The 19,868-nt window shown below is 34.3% G+C and overlaps 1 protein-coding gene and 1 non-coding gene across 2 annotated transcripts; both read right to left on the reverse strand.

Annotated features, from left to right (window-relative positions):
* Positions 1-3: 3 nt before the first annotated feature.
* Positions 4-18,962, reverse strand: LOC140754236 (WD repeat domain phosphoinositide-interacting protein 4). Its single transcript, XM_073089185.1, has 8 exons — positions 18,763-18,962; positions 15,701-15,775; positions 14,843-15,020; positions 8,278-8,452; positions 7,638-7,849; positions 4,674-4,855; positions 3,631-3,716; positions 4-3,260 (listed from the first exon to the last, which is right to left on the reverse strand). Exons 1-8 carry the CDS (start codon positions 18,815-18,817, stop codon positions 3,231-3,233), a joined length of 993 nt encoding a protein of 330 aa, XP_072945286.1. The 5' UTR covers positions 18,818-18,962; the 3' UTR covers positions 4-3,230.
* TRNAR-UCU (transfer RNA arginine (anticodon UCU)) lies at positions 6,246-6,318 on the reverse strand. The gene has a single exon. It is a non-coding gene; the product is annotated as a tRNA-Arg (tRNA).
* Positions 18,963-19,868: the final 906 nt, after the last annotated feature.

Consider the following 19,868-nt stretch of genomic DNA (forward strand, 5'->3'; position numbering starts at 1 on the left):
TAATATAAAAGATTCTTTATTGTGAAAATTGCAAATAACCTAATGGGTTCAACTCCACACCCTGACGCGTTATACAAAACAGTGGAGCATCGCACATCACTTCAATTTCCATAAAAAAATAAACCTAAACTTCATATTATTTACATGAAATGTGCTCTTTGTAGCCAAAACTTTTAAAAACTTGAATCTAACATTAAAATTTAAATAAGCCGACGCAATATATTATGATTTATCATCAATATTCTAACTTTAATGTATAAAAAACTATAATATGCCACTATTAAATATTTACATGGTTATACATATACAACTTTAAATAATCATTACTTGTGGGGTTGCATATGTATTTAATAATAATATTTATTTATAATACACATTATTACAAAAATCTTATATGTTAAACTTTTTCTCTCAGTTCAAATATTTTACTATTAATTTAACAAAAAAATAAAGACGGTAGAGAACTTAAATGTTATCATTAAAGGTATTCATGAACTCAGGTGAAGGTATCAAGGTCCTCACTTACTCCATACTGACTTAGCCAAAAACACTCGATCACAAATTCCTTAATATTGTGGCTTTAACAAACTCTCAGAATGAGCAAATGCAAAGGATATATTGAGCGGATAGCTAATAAAACCAAGTCGTTACAAGTAAGTTCACAAAATTAATAATAAAAATGATTTTATATAACAACGATTACAACAATAGCACAGATTATAATAATTACGTTTAGGGATGAATAAAATATTTGTCTATTTTAATGAAATATCTCTATACATTATCGATATAAAAAATTATAATTATATTTCGAACACGACGCATCACAAACATTTATATTATTATTTATGTACATTGCGCGATAAAAAACTTCTAATCAGATAAATATTATAAACAAATTCACTTTTCTATTAATTAGCGAGTCTAGCATAATCGTAACAGCACGCTACGATTTAACATTGCAACCTTATAGAAATTATATAATAGGTATTAATATTAATTAACATACACAATTACCTCGAGTCTTATAATTACCGAAGGCGTAAGCAACATTAATAAAATTTTCAACAATGTGATATGATACCAAATTTTGGATTACCTACTTACCGTGAATCATTTCCATTTTCCATAACAATTTAAAATTTAGGTAAACTGTCCAATATTTTTATATGAAAAATATAGTTTTTCATCGTATGATTAATATGTGTAAAATTTTGTCATTTACATTTTTTTGAAAGCGCAATTTATTATTCCACTATCACTAGGTAATATAATATTGCATAATATTGCATACAATCAAATTATTTCGAGTAAAACAAAGAGACCATGAAATTGAAGTACCTACTTAACAACTAAAATAAAAGTAGAGGACTAACTAAACGTTTAAGGATATTTAACTAAATATAAGGAGAATTATTATATCATCTATAAAGTGGATGAATTTAATTAAAGATAATATTAATTAACGAGCATACCGTACCTGAATAGCCTTATTTATGTAGCAAATATCAAAATCGTTTATTCCTTCACAAGTTAACCATAATCATAACTTTAAAATGCTATTAGTGCCCTCTTTGTCTTTTATATATATATCTGAATTATTGCTAGCTGGTAAATAACGATTGTCAGACTTCAATGTCGCGTTAATCGCGAATTTGGATTGTATTCGATGGTCATTAAATTTAAGCTACTTCGTCCACACAGATAAGTCTCGGATACACAATTTTTTTGATTCTTAATTTAACTGTGGTCTCAAGTGGCAGAATTGGTAATTTCGTTTTATTTATTAAAATATGTTGCTTTCTATATAGTGAAGACAACACCAGGTTTTCAATACATAATACATATTTAAAGTGCACAGGAAAAGTCGCACGGATTTCAGAACTATTTAATTAATACTTTTGTATGGCCCTCGTTATAAATACAATTTGAAGACTTGGTATCCATGTGCACGAAGTGCGTTACAAAATTTCACTTGCGTGTACTATAATTAACTTTATCCAGACTTATTTTAAGTCGAGTAACACATTTCAATTTACATAATATTGCAAACATATCTAGCACTTGAAATAATATTGTTTTTTTTTTTATATAGTGAGTGTTACATTTTTATTCAATACAATTCCAACAAACATTTATTATTCAGTCTGAACGGATGTGTGAAAGATTTAACATTATCGCTTTATTTATCTATCTTTTTCTTTGCTATTTTTAGTTTAAATAATAATTACAAGAAACAATGACTCATGACTAAATTTAAAACAATCAATTTCTAATCACCCTAAAATCAATATATATTCTGGTTTATTTGCAAAAACTGGATTTAAAAATACCGTCTACCTATTTCTATAACACTGTTTTTTTCTAACAAAATATATACGTTACAAGAATGTCACAGTCCGCGTAAAACTGCTAGTCCGCTGTGAATACATAAATGAATCGCGTCGCCATAGTAAATTGTATGATAACACCTGCTCGCAACATCTTCAGAGCGGACTAGCAGTTTGGCGCGGACTGTACTATGGACTGATGTGTCATATACATCTTTAGGCTACAAAGTCTAATTTTCTATGTGAAAGTATTTTAAAACTATTGCAACTTTTGTGGGAATTGTAATGTTTAGAACTATTGAAGTGCACGGTAAAATCCTACTACAAAAAGTTTAGCAAAACGGCACGAAAAAATATTTAATAAATATCAATTTGATACCAAGCCTAATATGACAGATTATTCATAAAATTTGTAAAATATGTATTAATGTTCATTTTTTATTATGTTCAATATCTTTACTATACCGCTAAAGCGAATAAAACCGTAACTGGCATATTAACTTGATAAAAAATCAATATTACTGTATAAAAACAAATTGAGTTTATAAAAAGCATACTATTTGGGACAGTCAATTTTAATATTTATTGATATGTAGGTATAGCTGTGGCTACCGGCTTTACACACTTTAGCGGTACATACAAATCCTAAAATAACCTTCAAAATAATGCATAAACGTCTGGATAACATTTTCATACACTCCAATACAAAAAATTCAAAACATCGGCCCCTGACAACGTAATATCAATTTACTTCCATAGCTAGCATGGGGTAGTATTTATGAACTACCCGAAATAATTATAAAAACCCTCATGGTCTAACTATTGCAACCCTATCACTATTACTCCTTCATAACTTATTAGGCAATAATTCTGAACTTAGAGTTTATAATTTTATTAAAATCAATGCAGGAATTCGTCGTCATCACCAACCTGGGAAATAAATTATAATATTATTATTTGTGAAACGTAGTTGCGCGCCCTGATGTAACACATAATTTATTTGAGGTAGCCTACATGTCGTTTTTTTAGCTAAAATTTAATTTAGCTTAAAATTTTTAACTAAAATAATAAGAATATTTTATTAATTACCCAAATTTTTAATTTTTGATATTTTACTTCGTGTTAAAATAGCTTTAGTGGGAGAGCATATAAAATTCAGTTGATCAATATCAAAGTGACGTTGACGTGAGTAACGTCACCATTACAGTGTGTATTAATATACGCAGAAACACACAAACACAGACAAAAATATAAATATAGATACGTAAAGACAGAGAATTGAAAGGAGATAGATAATAACCTGCAAGAAATATTCAAAGTCACTCCGGTGGCAGTTGCCCTCGGCAGAAAACGTGAACTTATGAAAAGTGCCGTCTTCACATATCACTGAAAACAAACAAAATATTTTATTAAAATTCGAACATTAATGCGGTCATCTCCTGCACTAAAAGCATTCAAAACACTTCACTGAAGGTATGAAAATTTTAAAACGCCTACGGCGCTAGTATTTACCTCAACATACACTCACCCACAGCGCTGCAGTCGTCACACAGCGATCTAATCCCAAGTCGCCCCAGCTCACTCATATCACTAAAGTCGTCTTAAATACCTAGTAAAAAGCCCCCTACTCACCAACGGCGCTGCCGGCATCTAGTCAAAACCGCCTAATCATCCACGTCGCTGCATTCGTCGCTAAGATACTTAATTCAAAACCCCCCCACTCACCCACAGCGCTGCAGTCGTCGCTAAGACACCTACTTCAAAGCCCCCTACTCACCCACGGCGCTGCAGTCGTCACTGAGGTACTTAATCCCAAAACCCATTCTCACACACAGCGCTACAGTCGTCACTAAGACACTTATTTAAAGCCCTCTACTCACTCACGGCGCTACAGTCGTCGCTAAGACACTTATTTAAAGCCCCCTACTCACCCACGGCGCTGCAGTCATCACTGAGGTACTTAATCCCAAAACCCATTCTCACACACAGCGCTACAGTCGTCACTAAGACACTTATTTAAAGCCCTCTACTCACTCACGGCGCTACAGTCGTCGCTAAGACACTTATTTAAAGCCCCCTACTCACCCACGGCGCTGCAGTCGTCACTGAGGTACTTAATCCCAAAACCCATTCTCACACACAGCGCTACAGTCGTCACTAAGACACTTATTTAAAGCCCCCTACTCACCCACGACGCTGCAGTCCTCCCTGAGGCATCTAATTAAAGCCCCCCACTCACCCACGGCACTACAGTCGTCACTGAGACACCTAGTTTAAAGCCCCCCCCTCACCCATGGCACTACAGTCGTCACTAAGACACCTAGTCAAAAACCCCCCACTCACCCACGGCGCTGCAGTCGTCGCTGAAGGCGCAGAGCGCGCGGCGCTGCGGCTGCGCGGCGGCGGGCGCGGCACACAGCGCGCACACGTGCGAGCGGCCGCCGCGCGCACGTGCCGACCACACGTGCAACGTGCCCTTGTCCGACACGCAGCACACCAGCGTGCCCGCGAGGTTAAAGCTTATACTGCGGACCAATTACCGTGTTGAGATGTCGATCAGATATGTGTCAATCTAAATTTTGATCAAACGGATTGATCATCTCAACCGATAGTAAGCAATAGAATCGATCGCATGTACCCGAAAATCAAACCGTAAAGTCTTCTACGTTTTTTAATTTTTTTTTCGTCTACCAAACATAGATGTGCTTATTTTCCATTATAATATGTACGTTGTATAAGTGCAAATATCTACACGCACGGTCGTGCGACCGCCAAATTCCACCCTAACGTTTCACAAAAAAAGAAACTAAGATTGTTTTAATTAGAATTTTAATATATTTTTGTATAATTGTTGTGTGTGTAGTCACACAAAAGGCGTACTATTCAGACTAGATTAAAAAAAATATATAAGAGGGGTCAAAAATGACCTGAATTGCTTCGAGAATAGAATGGTACGGCCCTGCCACTTTTTGGGCTCGACTTGGTGGAGGCACTACCGTGCCTCCAGATAACCCTACCCTTCATAGTATGGCAGAATTTCTGAAATAATCTGATAAAAAAAATATAATAACTTTAGAACTACTGGAAAAGAAGATGCATTCCTTCTCGAAATTCTCTTATAAAATATTTTTATGTGTCCAAGTGAATTTAAACTAGGCAAACAACTCATAGAGGTAAATAAACACAAAAATATATTATGTGTTATTACATCGCAGCACGCAACTTTGTGTCACGCTAAAATTATTGAATCTCGACAAAATTTACGTAATCGCACAGAACTGCCCATAAATGTACTGTAGACACAACATTAAATAATTTTATTAATATAATCCGAGCAATGCATGAGCGAAAATTATATTACAATAATTATATTTACTAAGATAAAGTAAACAATATAATAATACTAGCTGACCCGGCAAACGTTGTGTTGCCATATAAATAAAAACATGTTAAGGGTGAACCACTCTTATCACTTAGGGGTATGAAAAATATATAGTAGCCGATTCTCAGACATACTGAATATGCATATAAAATTTGGTGAATATCGGTTAAGCCGTTTCGGAGGTAACTAACATTGTGACACGAGAATTTTATATATAAGATAAAGAAGGGTCAAAAAGGAAAAGCATGCACTGCGCTCGCCTTGTCGATGAATGTAAGTAAATGAGAGCAATTTTAAATTATTTTCATATACATAATATAATGAAAAGTATAAGTATTAAAAGTATTTTCAAAAACAAATTTTACTAAATACAATACACACAAATGAAAAATAACTGAAAATATAAACAAAAAAAAATAAATAAAAAAAATTAAGTAAAACACAAACATTAGGTATCAATTATAAGACTACTTTTATTATTTAATTAATTAATATTATTATAATACAAATTTATTACAAATTAAAAATGAAGACATCCCTGGTGGGGATCGAACCCACGACCTTTGGATTAGAAGTCCAACGCGCTATCCTCTGCGCCACAGGGACGATGATCATATGTTCCAAATTATGCATCCGTTGTTACTTATATTAACTTTATTTAACTTTCCACACATTATAAAGCATTCATTTGATATTATCTATTCCCATTACTTTGTATGTATTGTTTGTAATAAATTACATTGTATAGAAGACAGACCAGAATAGGCAAGCCTCTAAGTAGATAAAAAAAAAAAATAGGTAGATAAATTAAGCATTTTGTGTCTTTTTAATACTTATGAATAAGGACGTATTAATGCAATAAGATAGGAAAATACCTACTTTGGAACCGAGATATTATTATTTTTTGACATTAATATATCTAGAAATTTATAATTAATTAATTAGATTGATTACATGCTCTTTTTTAACTTGTCTTTTTACTTCGTGTGTATGTGAGGACCAAATCTCTAAGTTACATTTGAAATTTTTAAACACTTCTCAGTATCCGATTTGACTGAAAATTTTAAGTAAAAAGTCACGTAATCAATCTCAGACAGGATTATATTCTTATCGAGGGTCATACATGCGTTACCTCTCCTAAGGAACGCGTCGCACACGTATCTCTCCCTTACAACACTAACACACACAAAACACAGCTGTTAACACTGTTGTAAAATTGCAGAAATGTTTTTTTTTCTCTTTTTTTTATAATATACAAGTTGCAGAGAAGCATTCAGTCCACCTGATGGTAAGTAGCTACTGTCGCCCATGGACATCTGTAATCAACTCAAGATAGGATTACATATTCCTACGTGGAGTCGGCCACAGATGTGCCGCTACCCCTGAGGACTAAGCTGGAACGCCTCGGAAAAGTATGTCTCCTTTACCACACCTTTCAAACCAGACCACACAAGACTTTAACACTGCTGTAATTTGGCAGAAATTAGTGTAGCGGTGGAGCAACCGGAGTCGAACCACAAAGGACCACACCACCTACAAAATATATATAACAGTGGCGGTTGTAACAAAAAATACTATAAATTAAAAGAGTTGAATATAAAAGTCCCCATACAAGAAATCGCTATTTTTCGACATTTTCAGTTTTGTCTATTGAACCATGTCACAATGATGTTGACAAAAAACACAAAAAATAAAAAAAAGAAATTGATTGTACGGAACCGTAACGCTGTTTGTCCACTGCGCCGTCAACGAGCCGATACCGATAATTAATCACGGCGCCGAAGTAGCGTACACGTACATTTACTATGGGATGACGGTGCTCGGGTGACGGACGTTCGGTGGACAAGCTGCTATAGCATACTGCATAGCGAGGTTCGACACGCACTTGGCCAATCATTTTTTATTACATGAAGAAGTCTCCTCACCAATAAACATCAGCGTAATCGGACCCTCGCCTCAACTCATGCAGCATCTGCTTGCTCATGGTATCCCAGATGCGGATGATGGTGCCTCTCTCGGACGCAGTGGCCAGCTTCGCGCCATTCGCTGATAGGCTCAAACACACCAGGTCGGTTTGATGGCAGCCGACCACCGCCGGGGAACTCGACTGCGCACCTTTCACCGCTCGGGATACATCCTGGAATTATATTTTCGAATGATCGTTAAAATCTGAGGCTAATTATAATAATATAGTCATGTTATCATAATATCGATAATATTTTATTGATATTTGAGATATTTATTATTTACTTTGCTGTTTGCAAGACAAAAAAATATGGGTATTTGTAACTATAGATTTTTTGATATAGTTTGTCATTTTCCTAGGGATTGTAGACCAGCGCAATTTATTATTATTATTAGGTATTTTAAGTAATAAAATAACCATTTTTAAATTGATCTTAAATGTATCTGTATTTTTTGTTAACTATATTTTCAGCTTGATATAGTGAATGAAACAAACATTTATAATATGATACAAGTATGTATGTATTCGGTTATTCGGTGAAACCACTATTCGGCGCATCTCTAATTATTATTACTTATCAATATTTTCAAGTTATTTACCAGTAGTTGTAACGAGCCGCGTCTATGCGCTGGCGCGGCGAGCAGCTGGGGCGCGCTGGGATCGGTCGCGAGCGCGCAGAGCGGCCGCGCCGCCGCCGGCACGCGGAGCAGCGCCACGCGGCCCAGCGACGGCAGCGACAGCACCTGCACCGACGACGTCAGCACCACCGCCACTCTGGGGACATGCGACGCTTTGCTGATAAAATCTTTACGTAATAAGCTCTCGTGGAGACTTTTCTGACCAAATGGGTCTTTGTGTATTGAACTTTTTTATAATGTTGATACAGAAAACTAGTATGCATGTATACCTTATAGTAAGTAGCTGCTGCCTACGCCTACGACCATCCGTAAACAACCACAATAAGATAAGTATTTTTTTTATTCAAGGGGGGAAACTTCAAAGGTACCCTTCGTAGGTACGCGCCGCCGGGTTATGTGGGATTTTACCGCACTAAAACCCCTGTCCTCAGGTTGCTGTCCTCAGCGCTTGGTAGAGAACACCGGGATCTGCTCTGCTCTGCTCTTTAGCAACTTACGCTTCTACCGCACATCAGGTGTTTACAATGGTATGCGACCACACATACCGCCGTTCTTCCCGGGGTTCCTTGCTAGACGGTTCGAGCTCCCACTCTTGCGTGAGGATTAAGTTGGAATGCCTCGGCAAAATATCTCTTTTACCACACCCGCCAAACAAAGACACAGCGTGTCTAATAATTTAGTTATAAGCGATAACTGAATTATTAGGCAGAAATAGGTGAGATGGCGGTGCTTTCGGTGATGAACCACAAGGAATTCTACCTACAATATAAAGTCCACTATTATGGACACATAATAATTATAATTATTTTTAAGCTTCTCATTCTAAGTGATGTAAAAGTCTTATGAGAAATAAAGATTCTTAAACCTAAAACTTAAAAGTATATAACAAAGACTTAATTTTATTTCTTTGTTAAGACTATTATTAGTACCTACCTACTCGTATCTAGATAATACATATCACGTTTAGACAATAGGTATTATTTATATATCATATACGGAACCAGAGCTAGGTGTATGCCAAGGATATATCGTTCATGACCTGAATATTAAGAAGTCTTTGTTTAGTGCGTTTAAGTCACATACTGGTTTTTTCTTTATTTATTTAACTACTAAAGAGGTTAGGCGAGGTTTAAAAGTATATTTAAAGTTTATAATATATAATTTGACTGATTACTGTCTGACTGTTGGGCTTAAATCTCCTCTTAGAATAAGTGTTTGATATTTATTGTACCATGCCGGTCAAATGCTGATCGGTATTTCATATACTTATACCACATGTTGATCGAAGCATTCCTTAGCCGATAAAATAATTGATTATTAAATTGTATGGCATCTTTTCAATTAAAATATTGTTATTGTTGTATATTATTATCTAATAAAATAACTTTTAAATGATTTTATATTATTTTCTACATACATTAGAATTTTATTCCTTTTATTATACTGCATCTATAAGTTTTGGAGGTATATTCAGCGCCAAACTGCCAGTCCGCTCTGAAGTTGTTGCGAGCAGCTGGTGTAGTCATTCAATTTGCTATTCATTGCGACACGATTCATTTCTATATTCAGAGCGGACTAGCAGTTTTACGCGGACTATAAGTATATACCTATAATTTTATCGAATTCAAAATCTAATTATTCTTATCTATTTTAATAGCAGATATTAAATCTTTGATTTTAATAACATTACCGTGAAATATTAATTCGAACCGTTGATTGATGACGGATTATATCGCAAAGCTTTCCATTCAACATTTACGTCAGTAGGATAATATATCTATGATTTACACAAATAAAGTATTGTGATCGAAATGTCATTAGAATTATGCATCATTCATAAACATTAATTATGTGATTTTGTAAACATTATTGAAGACAAATGCGCACGTACAGGTAATTGTAATCAATAAACAATGAAAATACGTATTTTACTAATAACGTAATATTCTGAACAAAAGCAATATTGGTACACTAACTTAGAATATATGAGTAGTTTGCACAGCGGTAGAGATTTGTCCATAATTTACATTTTCCAAAAATTTCATTGTAACACTAAAGCTCATCAATATCTATAATAAAACAGCTAACATTACAAATATAATACTAAAGATAAAAATAATTATTATAAAAACAAAAACGCTACTGCTTAAAATACAACGCCTCATATTATGTTAAAATCCGTTCAGCAGTTTTGTCTGTACAGTGTGCCACAGAATGAGACATACTCGTACATACACGGTCGAAAAATATTACCCTCTACAATCGGATAAAAAAAAGAAAAATATATAGAATTTTTCTCACTTTACTTGACACTCCGTAATTTAGGTAACATATATCTTGTATTACAAACATTTATTATATGTAAGAGCTTATGCTTATATGTAAGACCTTTTGTGGATACTCATAATACCTTAAATCAGTATTCTTTAATTAATATACCTATTATTAAGAAGAAAGTATAAAGTAGGTACTTATATTCAAAACAAAGCAATCTAATAGGTATGTAAAATGTCCAGATAATGTCCATCTGACATAAGTATTGGGTTATTAGGTGAAGGATCCTTTATCTTATCTGACAAGCACAGGTTTAGGATAGGCATTATGACGTCATAAGGACAAGGTAAATTGTGGGACTGTCGTTGGTATTGTTGTATTGTCATACTTATGCTTGTTGTCATTGTCATACTTTTAGGATTTCGGAATTAGTTTTAAACTGACATTGTCGATCCTAGAATTAATCACACTCTTACATTGGGAAGTCCGGGGTTCAAATCTCTGATTTTCTGAATTAAGTATGATGCATATATTCGCATTCAAATTCGTATTAGAATTAATGAATACATGCTATAACATAAGGAAAACATCATCATATTGTATGATAGTCTAAATATTTTTTAAGTCATTCAAAGCTTGCTCATTGAAATAGTCTATGGGTTATGCCCTATATCCTTCTCATTATGAAAGGACACTCATGCGCAAAAATATCAAAACGAGTTGATTATGATAATTATGTTTAAATAGTTTAACAAATATAATATAGGACGCCGCGCTTCGATCCGTCAGTATTTTTAGGTTTGTTTAGTGAAGAAACGGTAACGGTTTAACTGAATCAAGATGGCGTAAGTGTGCCGAAATAGACTTCTCAATACAATCGTATGAGGGGAGCCGCAATTAGTCGAATGGACAGCGTACTGGCGTAATTTAGTTAATATCTTATGACTGTTCTAGATTACCTAAATTTTACTTATCTCAATTTTATTTTATCGAGAGAGAAAACACTATTAGAAAGATGTACTTAAATACGGTCCGGACTCCTTCAAAGAGGAGGACCTTTTTTGGTTTCGCTACATTCTAAAGATTAACCAAACAAACATAGATTAGAAACTTTTTTTTACTGACTTTCAGAGGCAAACCCTTTTTATTTTGTGGAGCGGAGCGAATCCATTCACACTACTTCCCATCCCTCCTTAACAAATTTATTGGTACGCCCTTCAAAAACATAATTTATTGCTATTTAAATAAATTGAAATTAAGTATATTTTGTATGGACATTTACAAATTTCCCATTTTCTTTTCTTAACTACGAGTAAGTACTTCTACCATATCTGATAGGAATACAATTCAAATGAAATTGAATTAAATGTTACATTATACCATTACATTAAGGACATTTATGTTGAAATGCCACCCATATAGTACATTGTAACTGTATAGTTTAATTATTGTTTTTAAATTGACGTCACTCGGCAAAACATTACAATTTACGGTCGCGGTTTTATTAAATAACAAAATTTTATTACTAAGTTAATTAGCCATAAAATCCCGTTGCAATACCTACTGACTATTTATTTTTAGTTAGTCAATAACATGTCTTAAATGTTTTATCTTTTAAATATAGTGATCCTTCGTTCCCTTATATAGAGAATATTCTTATGTAATATAGAATTAGCATCTGATTATGTGCCTACTCTAGTAGTATGAAAGGTTGTAGGACTTTTTGTGATTCTGGAGACACCGCCGTCACACCTACTTCAACCCAATAACAGTGTTAAACGCTGCTGTGTTCTGGTGTGAAGGGTATGGTAGAGCAAGACATACTTATCCAAAGCGTTTCAACTTAGTCTTCAGGGATACCAACGCATCTGTGGCCAACATCAGGTAATGCTGTTATCTTATCTGGGGTTGATTACAGATGTCCATGCAGCAGTAGCACGAACCATCTGGACTTCATGATGGATTGCTACTTTCATATTATAAAAACCCTTACCCTGCTGTTATAAGACAGAAATTGGTATAGTCCGCGCCAAACTGCTAGTTCGCTCTGAAGTTGTTGCGAGCAGGTGTAGTCATACAATTTGCTATGGCGACGCGATTCATTTCTATATTCAGAGCGGACTAGCAGTTTTACGCTGACTATCCGAGTACCTCTATCCCGAGTCGAATTATAAAGGGTTCTACCCCTTTCAAAACACGCTCTTAGTAATTTTACATACGAAACTAGCCATGACTCACACTGAACACCTAACCTGTTTTGCAAACAATGAACATTGACCTATTCGCGTTTTTGTATGTTATTACAATTAATTATGGCTATAGGTACCTACTTCAGTGTTACTTTCTGAAGCGTGTAGGTACGTTATTGTGCGTTCAGATTTTTTTATAACACTGAAGTAGCGAATGTGTATAAAATACACCTGATGGTAAGTGGCTACTGCTGCTCATAGACATCTGTTATCAACCCCAGATAAGATTTGATTCCTATCTGAGGTCGGTCACAAATGGGAGCGCTTGGGAAATCTACTCTTCTGTTATGTGTCCTTCAAACCAGGACACATCAGCACTTAACATAGCTGTTATTAGGCAGAGATAAGCGTTTTTTATATAACTCTATTATAATAGCAGACTACTATGCTGTCCATCAGATTTTTAGTGGCTACTGCTGCTCAAAGTCATCTGTAATCAACCCCAGATAAGATTAGATTGCTATCTGAGGTGCGTGCAAATGCGTTGCTATTGCGAACTAAGTTGAAATGCCTCAGTATGTCCTTACCATACACTTCAAACCAAAACACAGCGCTTAACACTGCTGTTATTAGGCAGAAATAGGTGTGGCGGTGGTGCCGCCGGAATCAAACCACAAAGGGTTCTACCAACTGATAGTAAGTGGCTATGGCGCCCACATAACTCTGACGCCCATGGATAACTGCAAAATCGACTTCATATAGAACATTTTCTATCTGAAGTTGACTGTTGATCACAGATGCATTACCACCGAGGATTAAAATGCCCGCCTCATATGTAAGTTAGTCGTAATAATTCACGTATGTACTACGTTTTAATTTTAAATCGCATTCAATGGACACGTGATGGAAATTCCTAGATTATTGTTGATAAAATGTTGACATAGTTTCGTGTACATATTATGTCGCCCGTCTGTCTGGCGTATTTGAGTAATGACCATACAGATGGTGGAATTCCTCTTAGAAGGTTAGACTTATTGTTTACTTGTTTACAGCGGTAATTTAAAAGGCGTTTAAAAGGCGACGAATACTTTAGGAAATAAATAAACAGTTCGCGACATACGTGAATCATTAAAAACATAATTCACGATTAGTCTTATATATCTAGTTTAAAGTAATTTATACATAAAAAGTTATTAATCAAACGAATTTTCCGTCAATGTAATGGCGCAAAAATACTTATATCTATGTATATTTTGTTGCAAAAAATTTGCTACATTTAAATTACGTGGTGCAATAAAAATGTAAGTAGATTCGACGGTAAGGCTGCTAAAATTAAAACTTGTTTTTCAAAATTATATAATTTGTTTTCTTTTTAGGGTTCCGTACGAAAAATCGTAAAACGGAACCTTACAATCTCACTCGTATTTTTGTTTAATGTTAGCATTCATTGTCGAAATCTACATTCATAGTTCCATACTAGGATTCCTTAGGTCGTGGGGGCCATAGACACATAGACAAACACAAACACCCAGACCCAGAACAGAAATCCAAATTCAGTATTCAGATTTCTGTCCGACCGGGATTCTAATCCGGAACCTTCAGCCTGACCAGAATGTTATTCTACTCACTTGTCCCTGTCTAACCAGGGATCGAAACCAAAACCTTCTGCGCGTTAGACCCATATCAAATCAAATCAAATCCAATTTTTTTTATTCAAAATAGGTTCTTTACACTTTTTGAATGTCAATACAACTACAAAACTTCACAAGGTGTTTCGTTATGGCTAAGAAGCGGCGAAAGAAACTCTATAACACACGTATTAAAAAAAATGTAGCCTCATATATAAAATACTCGTGTCACAATGTTAGTTACCGTACTCTTCCGAAACGGCTTTACCGATTTTCACTAAACTTTATATGCCTATTCAGTAGGTCTGAGAATCGGCTACTATCTATTTTTCATACCCCAAAGTGATAAGGGGTGTTCACCCGTAACATTTTTTTATTTATATGGCAACACAACGTTTGCCGGGTCAGCTAGTATTTATATAGTATTCTACTCACTTGTCCCGCCTAGCTCGCAACGCCCGGATGGGTGACTTGAACATCACCTCCGCTCTGAAGGCCCGTTGCTGGTCATCGAGCAGCATGAGAGAGCACGGCCGCCGCGCTCGCACCACCAATAGCCAGTTGGTGCGGAATACCATCTCGCATAGCGACACCTCTCCGAGCTCCTCCTTGCCTGGGGATATTGAATTTGACGTTATATTGTTATAGATATTAAGATTAAATAAGTGCGGTCCCAGAGAGTCGAGTCCAATTCGCACTTGGTCAGATTTTTTTCGTGCAAACACCCTGCATGGATTCTCTGCCGCGGGGGTAGCGGAGAGGGTAAGCCGGACTTTACAATAAATAACTTTAAAGCGTTAGATAAAAGTGGTCTAATTTAACCAAGTTTCCCATGTGTGTCCCCCTCCCAAAATCTTAATCTGCGATCGCGCCTGAGATTATAGCTTAAATAAGATGAATGCTTGTAAAAACGGAATAAATAAATTATTTTTCATATAAAATCCTTCGGGAAATCTTTTGGAATGGAATATTTTAGAAAATGAGATTAAACAGATGACCAAACAAGCTCTATGTAAAAAGTGTATTATGTAAAAAAAAAATGCATTCGGACCTCTGATAAAGAGGCCGAATTCCAATCACTAGGTTATCATTATATTGCTTTAAAGCCTTAGAATTGGTTGTGCTAAAATAGCAATTAAGATCAAAATAAACAAAATTTATTTTTGAAATTTCTCATAATGATTTTCTAATTCTCATATCAAGGTCTCTGAAAGTATGGAATATGCTTTTGTTTTTGATCAGATTCATTTATATAATGGATACTAGGGTATATTTTTAGTAACATTTACTTACTGTAGTGAGCCTTTTCGACGAGTGGGTCCACATTGTAAACGCGCAGGCCAGATGTTAGGCAACATGTGAAGCAGCCTGAAAATATTAATTAAAACAAGTTAATTTTAATCTCATGCACCTAAACTGCACGAACACTCGCCAAACCGCCACAAATTCAAACGTGTGGATAGAGCGTTTGGCTTGGTTTGTGTAAGTTTGCGAGCGCTTGCAGCATAGCTTCTGTTCAAGCCAAACATTTGTAAAGGTTTGGAGTTTGCGACAAACACTAAGCGTGTAATCGTAGCATTACATACTTAACGCATATTAAGGGTCGATTCACATTATTTCACGATTTAATACAGCGGTTGATTAAAACTTTAATTAAGCATATGAATGTGGAATTAATTCTTGCAACGTGATTGTGATATGATGAACTGTTTTATTCAAATGTTCCATTACATTTTTTAACCATTGGTTATCATGCCTTAATATTAGAGTAGCAGATGAGCATGCAGTCCACCTGATGGTAAGTGGCTACTGCCGCCCATTGACAACTGTAATCAATCCCAGATAAGATTAGATTCCTACCCGAGGTACAGATGCGCCGCTACCCCTGAAAACTAATCTGGAATGCCTCGAAAAATAATGTTTCCCGCTCCACACCCTTCAAACCACATCACAACAGAGTTTAACACTGCTGTTATTAGTAGAAATAGGTGGTGCCGCTGGGGTCAAAACACTGAAAGTTCTACCACCTTTGAATACCTTGAATATATTATAATATTAACCATCTATTACAAGTGACAATATTTCTTATGAATGTTACTAGTTGATACCATTTTGATTTTCATATACCTACCACTAATATATTGAACAAAAGCTATATCTGTAATTTGTATTAAGTCTGGGCTGAAATAATTACATGCAAAATGGAATAATAGTATTTATCGAAAATCAATAACTTCAAATCTTGGTAAAATTACATTACAATCATACAAACATTTTGTTTTATCGCCAAACCTTGACCTGATTTACTCTTTGTAATTAGAACAGTACCTAATAATAACTTAATGATTATTATTTACTATTTAATTAATATTTAATACATTTTTTGTAACTGAAAAAGATTATATAAATAAATAGATTATTAAAATAAATAATAACTTAACTATTATTATTAACTAAATAAATAAAGATAAATTGAATAATAAATAAAGATTATAAGTATTTAAATAACATTCAATAGACTTTTGAAACTGAAAAAGATTATATGATTAATCTTTTACCTGACTGCAGAGTGTAATGTTTTTTTAGCTAATTAATGTATGTATATTGCAGCCCAAATGGCATGACAGATTTAACAATATAAGTTGTTGAATTTGCCTAAATTTTGAGAGTGACGCTGATTATATTTTTAATCAGGTTAGTTTCTACTAATTCTCTAGTTATTAAATATGCTGTATTGGTGTAGAATATATTTCGGAATAATTCTGATAAGAAAAGTAATACAAGTATATATCATAATGGTATAACTGTAAATGTTTTTGACATATGCTTATCTTTTGTAAGGATAAAATTGGCTAGTAACAGAAAGTAAGTTAAACTTAAAGTAAAATATATTTATTATTTCTTTTACTTCAATTACAATTAATAATTATTAGTATTATTACATTTATTTTCTTTAGTGTTGTTCTGGACAGAAATATGTGGTCATGCAAATATACTTATATATGGAATTCTATTATTATTTTTAAGTTTAAGTAATAAATTTTGTAGATATTAGGTAAACTTTGTAACTACATATTTAAAGGTTCTTAAAAATATAGGTGGCATATACAACTCAGCATATAGACATATTTTCTACTACTTTTTTCAGCTCTTAGGTAGAATTGCAACCATTTATCTTTTAAAAAAATAGGCAGTAATGAAGGACAAATAAATGAAACATACTTTGTTCGTAGTCAGATACTAAAAACTATTTTTATAACAGTTTTCTACACAATTAGGTATTTGGCATTAACTCTAAAATAAGGCAACTTTTGAGAACAAGTTTTTGCGAGTGATGTTCTGATAAATTAATCTTTAAGTGACTCATATTGTCCTTGTTGGCTGAACAAGTAGATATGAGTTATGTGATTGAATTATTTATTAGTAAATGTTGTATATAAAGTAAATGTACTGTTATGTATATTACAAAGAACAGTCACTCTCAATTGAAATATAGAGATAGTATCCAGCAATAGATTTAAATGAAATATGACATATCTGTGATATTGCATCATTTAACACTCTCTTCAAGTGGCAACTAATTGTTTCAACATTTATATAGAAATTATTAGTGATTTCTAATTTTTAGCAATCACAGTATTGTAGCTTATGGTTTTGCATAGCTATTGGAATATCAGAATGGGATACAAATGTAAATTCAATAACTCGATTAGAAATCTTTTGTTGCCAATATGCGATGACTACAACAAACCAAAATAGATGCTGAAATGGCTTCCTTATTGTATACAAACATTCATACTCATTGAACCATCTGATACTCTTTTATAGTCCAAGTTACTAGTGTGTCTATATACAGGTGAAGGCATCTTAGTCATAAAGAGTTGTGAATGTAATGCCAGCTTTACTGTAGCTTACTATAGAATATTTCAGTTCCCTTGGATTACATGCATCGGTGGGTGCTATACTTACTTCAGGCTACATGACCGATAGGACCATGTTTATCGTCCTATAAACAAAAAAATCCTATCCGATATTAGTACGTGACTGGCGTCACGTCACGCTAAGGAATTGCGCGTCGAATTTTAGTGGAACGCATGAATGGGATACGCGAATCAAACGCCCAAACAACAATAGTAATACGAAGAGAAAGAAACTGCGTGGGTGTGCGACTAAAAATATAAACAACACGTGCACAGTCGTACGACAGTCGCACCACGCTACGACTGGCATTGACCCGCGAGCTTCGACGCTATCGCACCGCACACCCTAACGCTTAGGTCATCCGCAAAACGAATAAAACGCGAACCACCTGAGAACAAAGAACACAGGTTGACGAACTAGGAAGTGATTCAAACCTTGATCCTGGTTAAACCCCAGGCTCGTGATACCGCTGCTCCTCCGGCGCGCCATGTCTCTCCCGCGACGGAATTATCATAAACATTTAGTTGCTTTTTTATCAAAGATCCCAGTTGACATTTTCACACCGAAATTTTAAATACGCACATTTGTTGTGTTACATGTTCCCTGCGTGTGATACACAGCTGATTTAATGACTGATGACAGAAAAACACACCAGTATTGCCAGGCGGCAGCGCATCACAACCTTTATTCTTGCCATATATTTATTCCATTCTCCCATATTTTACGGCAAGAATCCTTGCTTACAATGTCCGAATAAGTCTTTATTAAAAGTTATTTTCATTGTTGTACTGAAATATTATTTTCATATAATGTAAAATATACGTATATTTTTGTATTATTGAAACTTCTATACGCATAAAAATACATTTCCCTTGAAGGCTTGTAACTTTACGGGAAAATAAATTTATATGGCTACATTCGTATTATGCCACTAAATTAAGAAGTATATTATCAAATGGTAAGCATAGAGCATTAGAAAATGAGTTAGACAGGGATTTCCGAATTTGAAAGAACGTTTGAAATGAGTAGAGTAATTTTGTTACATCGAAACAAAGGGATTTTTTGTCTTGATTGGCTATCTATAGCAATTTTTTGCGTGATGTTGATTTTACAAGCGTTTATTGTGTTGATTTCTATAAAGTTTATTTGAATAGTAAGTTTAAAATAAGAAAATGATTCACTTTTGTGTTAATTTATTTCCTTCCTACCTATTCATTTTTTATCTGTGTATTGAAACTGAAATATTTAAATTTACACTACCTACTTACAGTAGTAGCTGTGATTTTTAAATAAACAGCCATTGTTTAAAACTTCTTACTTTTAAATTAAATACAGTACGTATTTAATTAAAACGAGTAAAGTATTAGTCACTTTTAGTATTTTCCAAATATTTGGAAAAAAATCTATAAATTCATTATCAACAATTATTAATTTTACTTTGCAAACACTGTTTCTCTGAGACGATTTGCTTCTTAAAGTTATCTTTCACAAATTTATGTTTCACCATAGAACAGAAAAAACAAGCATTGGACCGAGAGAT

The sequence above is a fragment of the Epargyreus clarus genome, unplaced genomic scaffold (genome assembly GCF_041222505.1).
Source record: "Epargyreus clarus isolate Ecla_fem2 unplaced genomic scaffold, WU_Ecla_fem_2.2 ptg000029l, whole genome shotgun sequence".
In the NCBI taxonomy this organism is placed as follows: domain Eukaryota; kingdom Metazoa; phylum Arthropoda; class Insecta; order Lepidoptera; family Hesperiidae; genus Epargyreus; species Epargyreus clarus.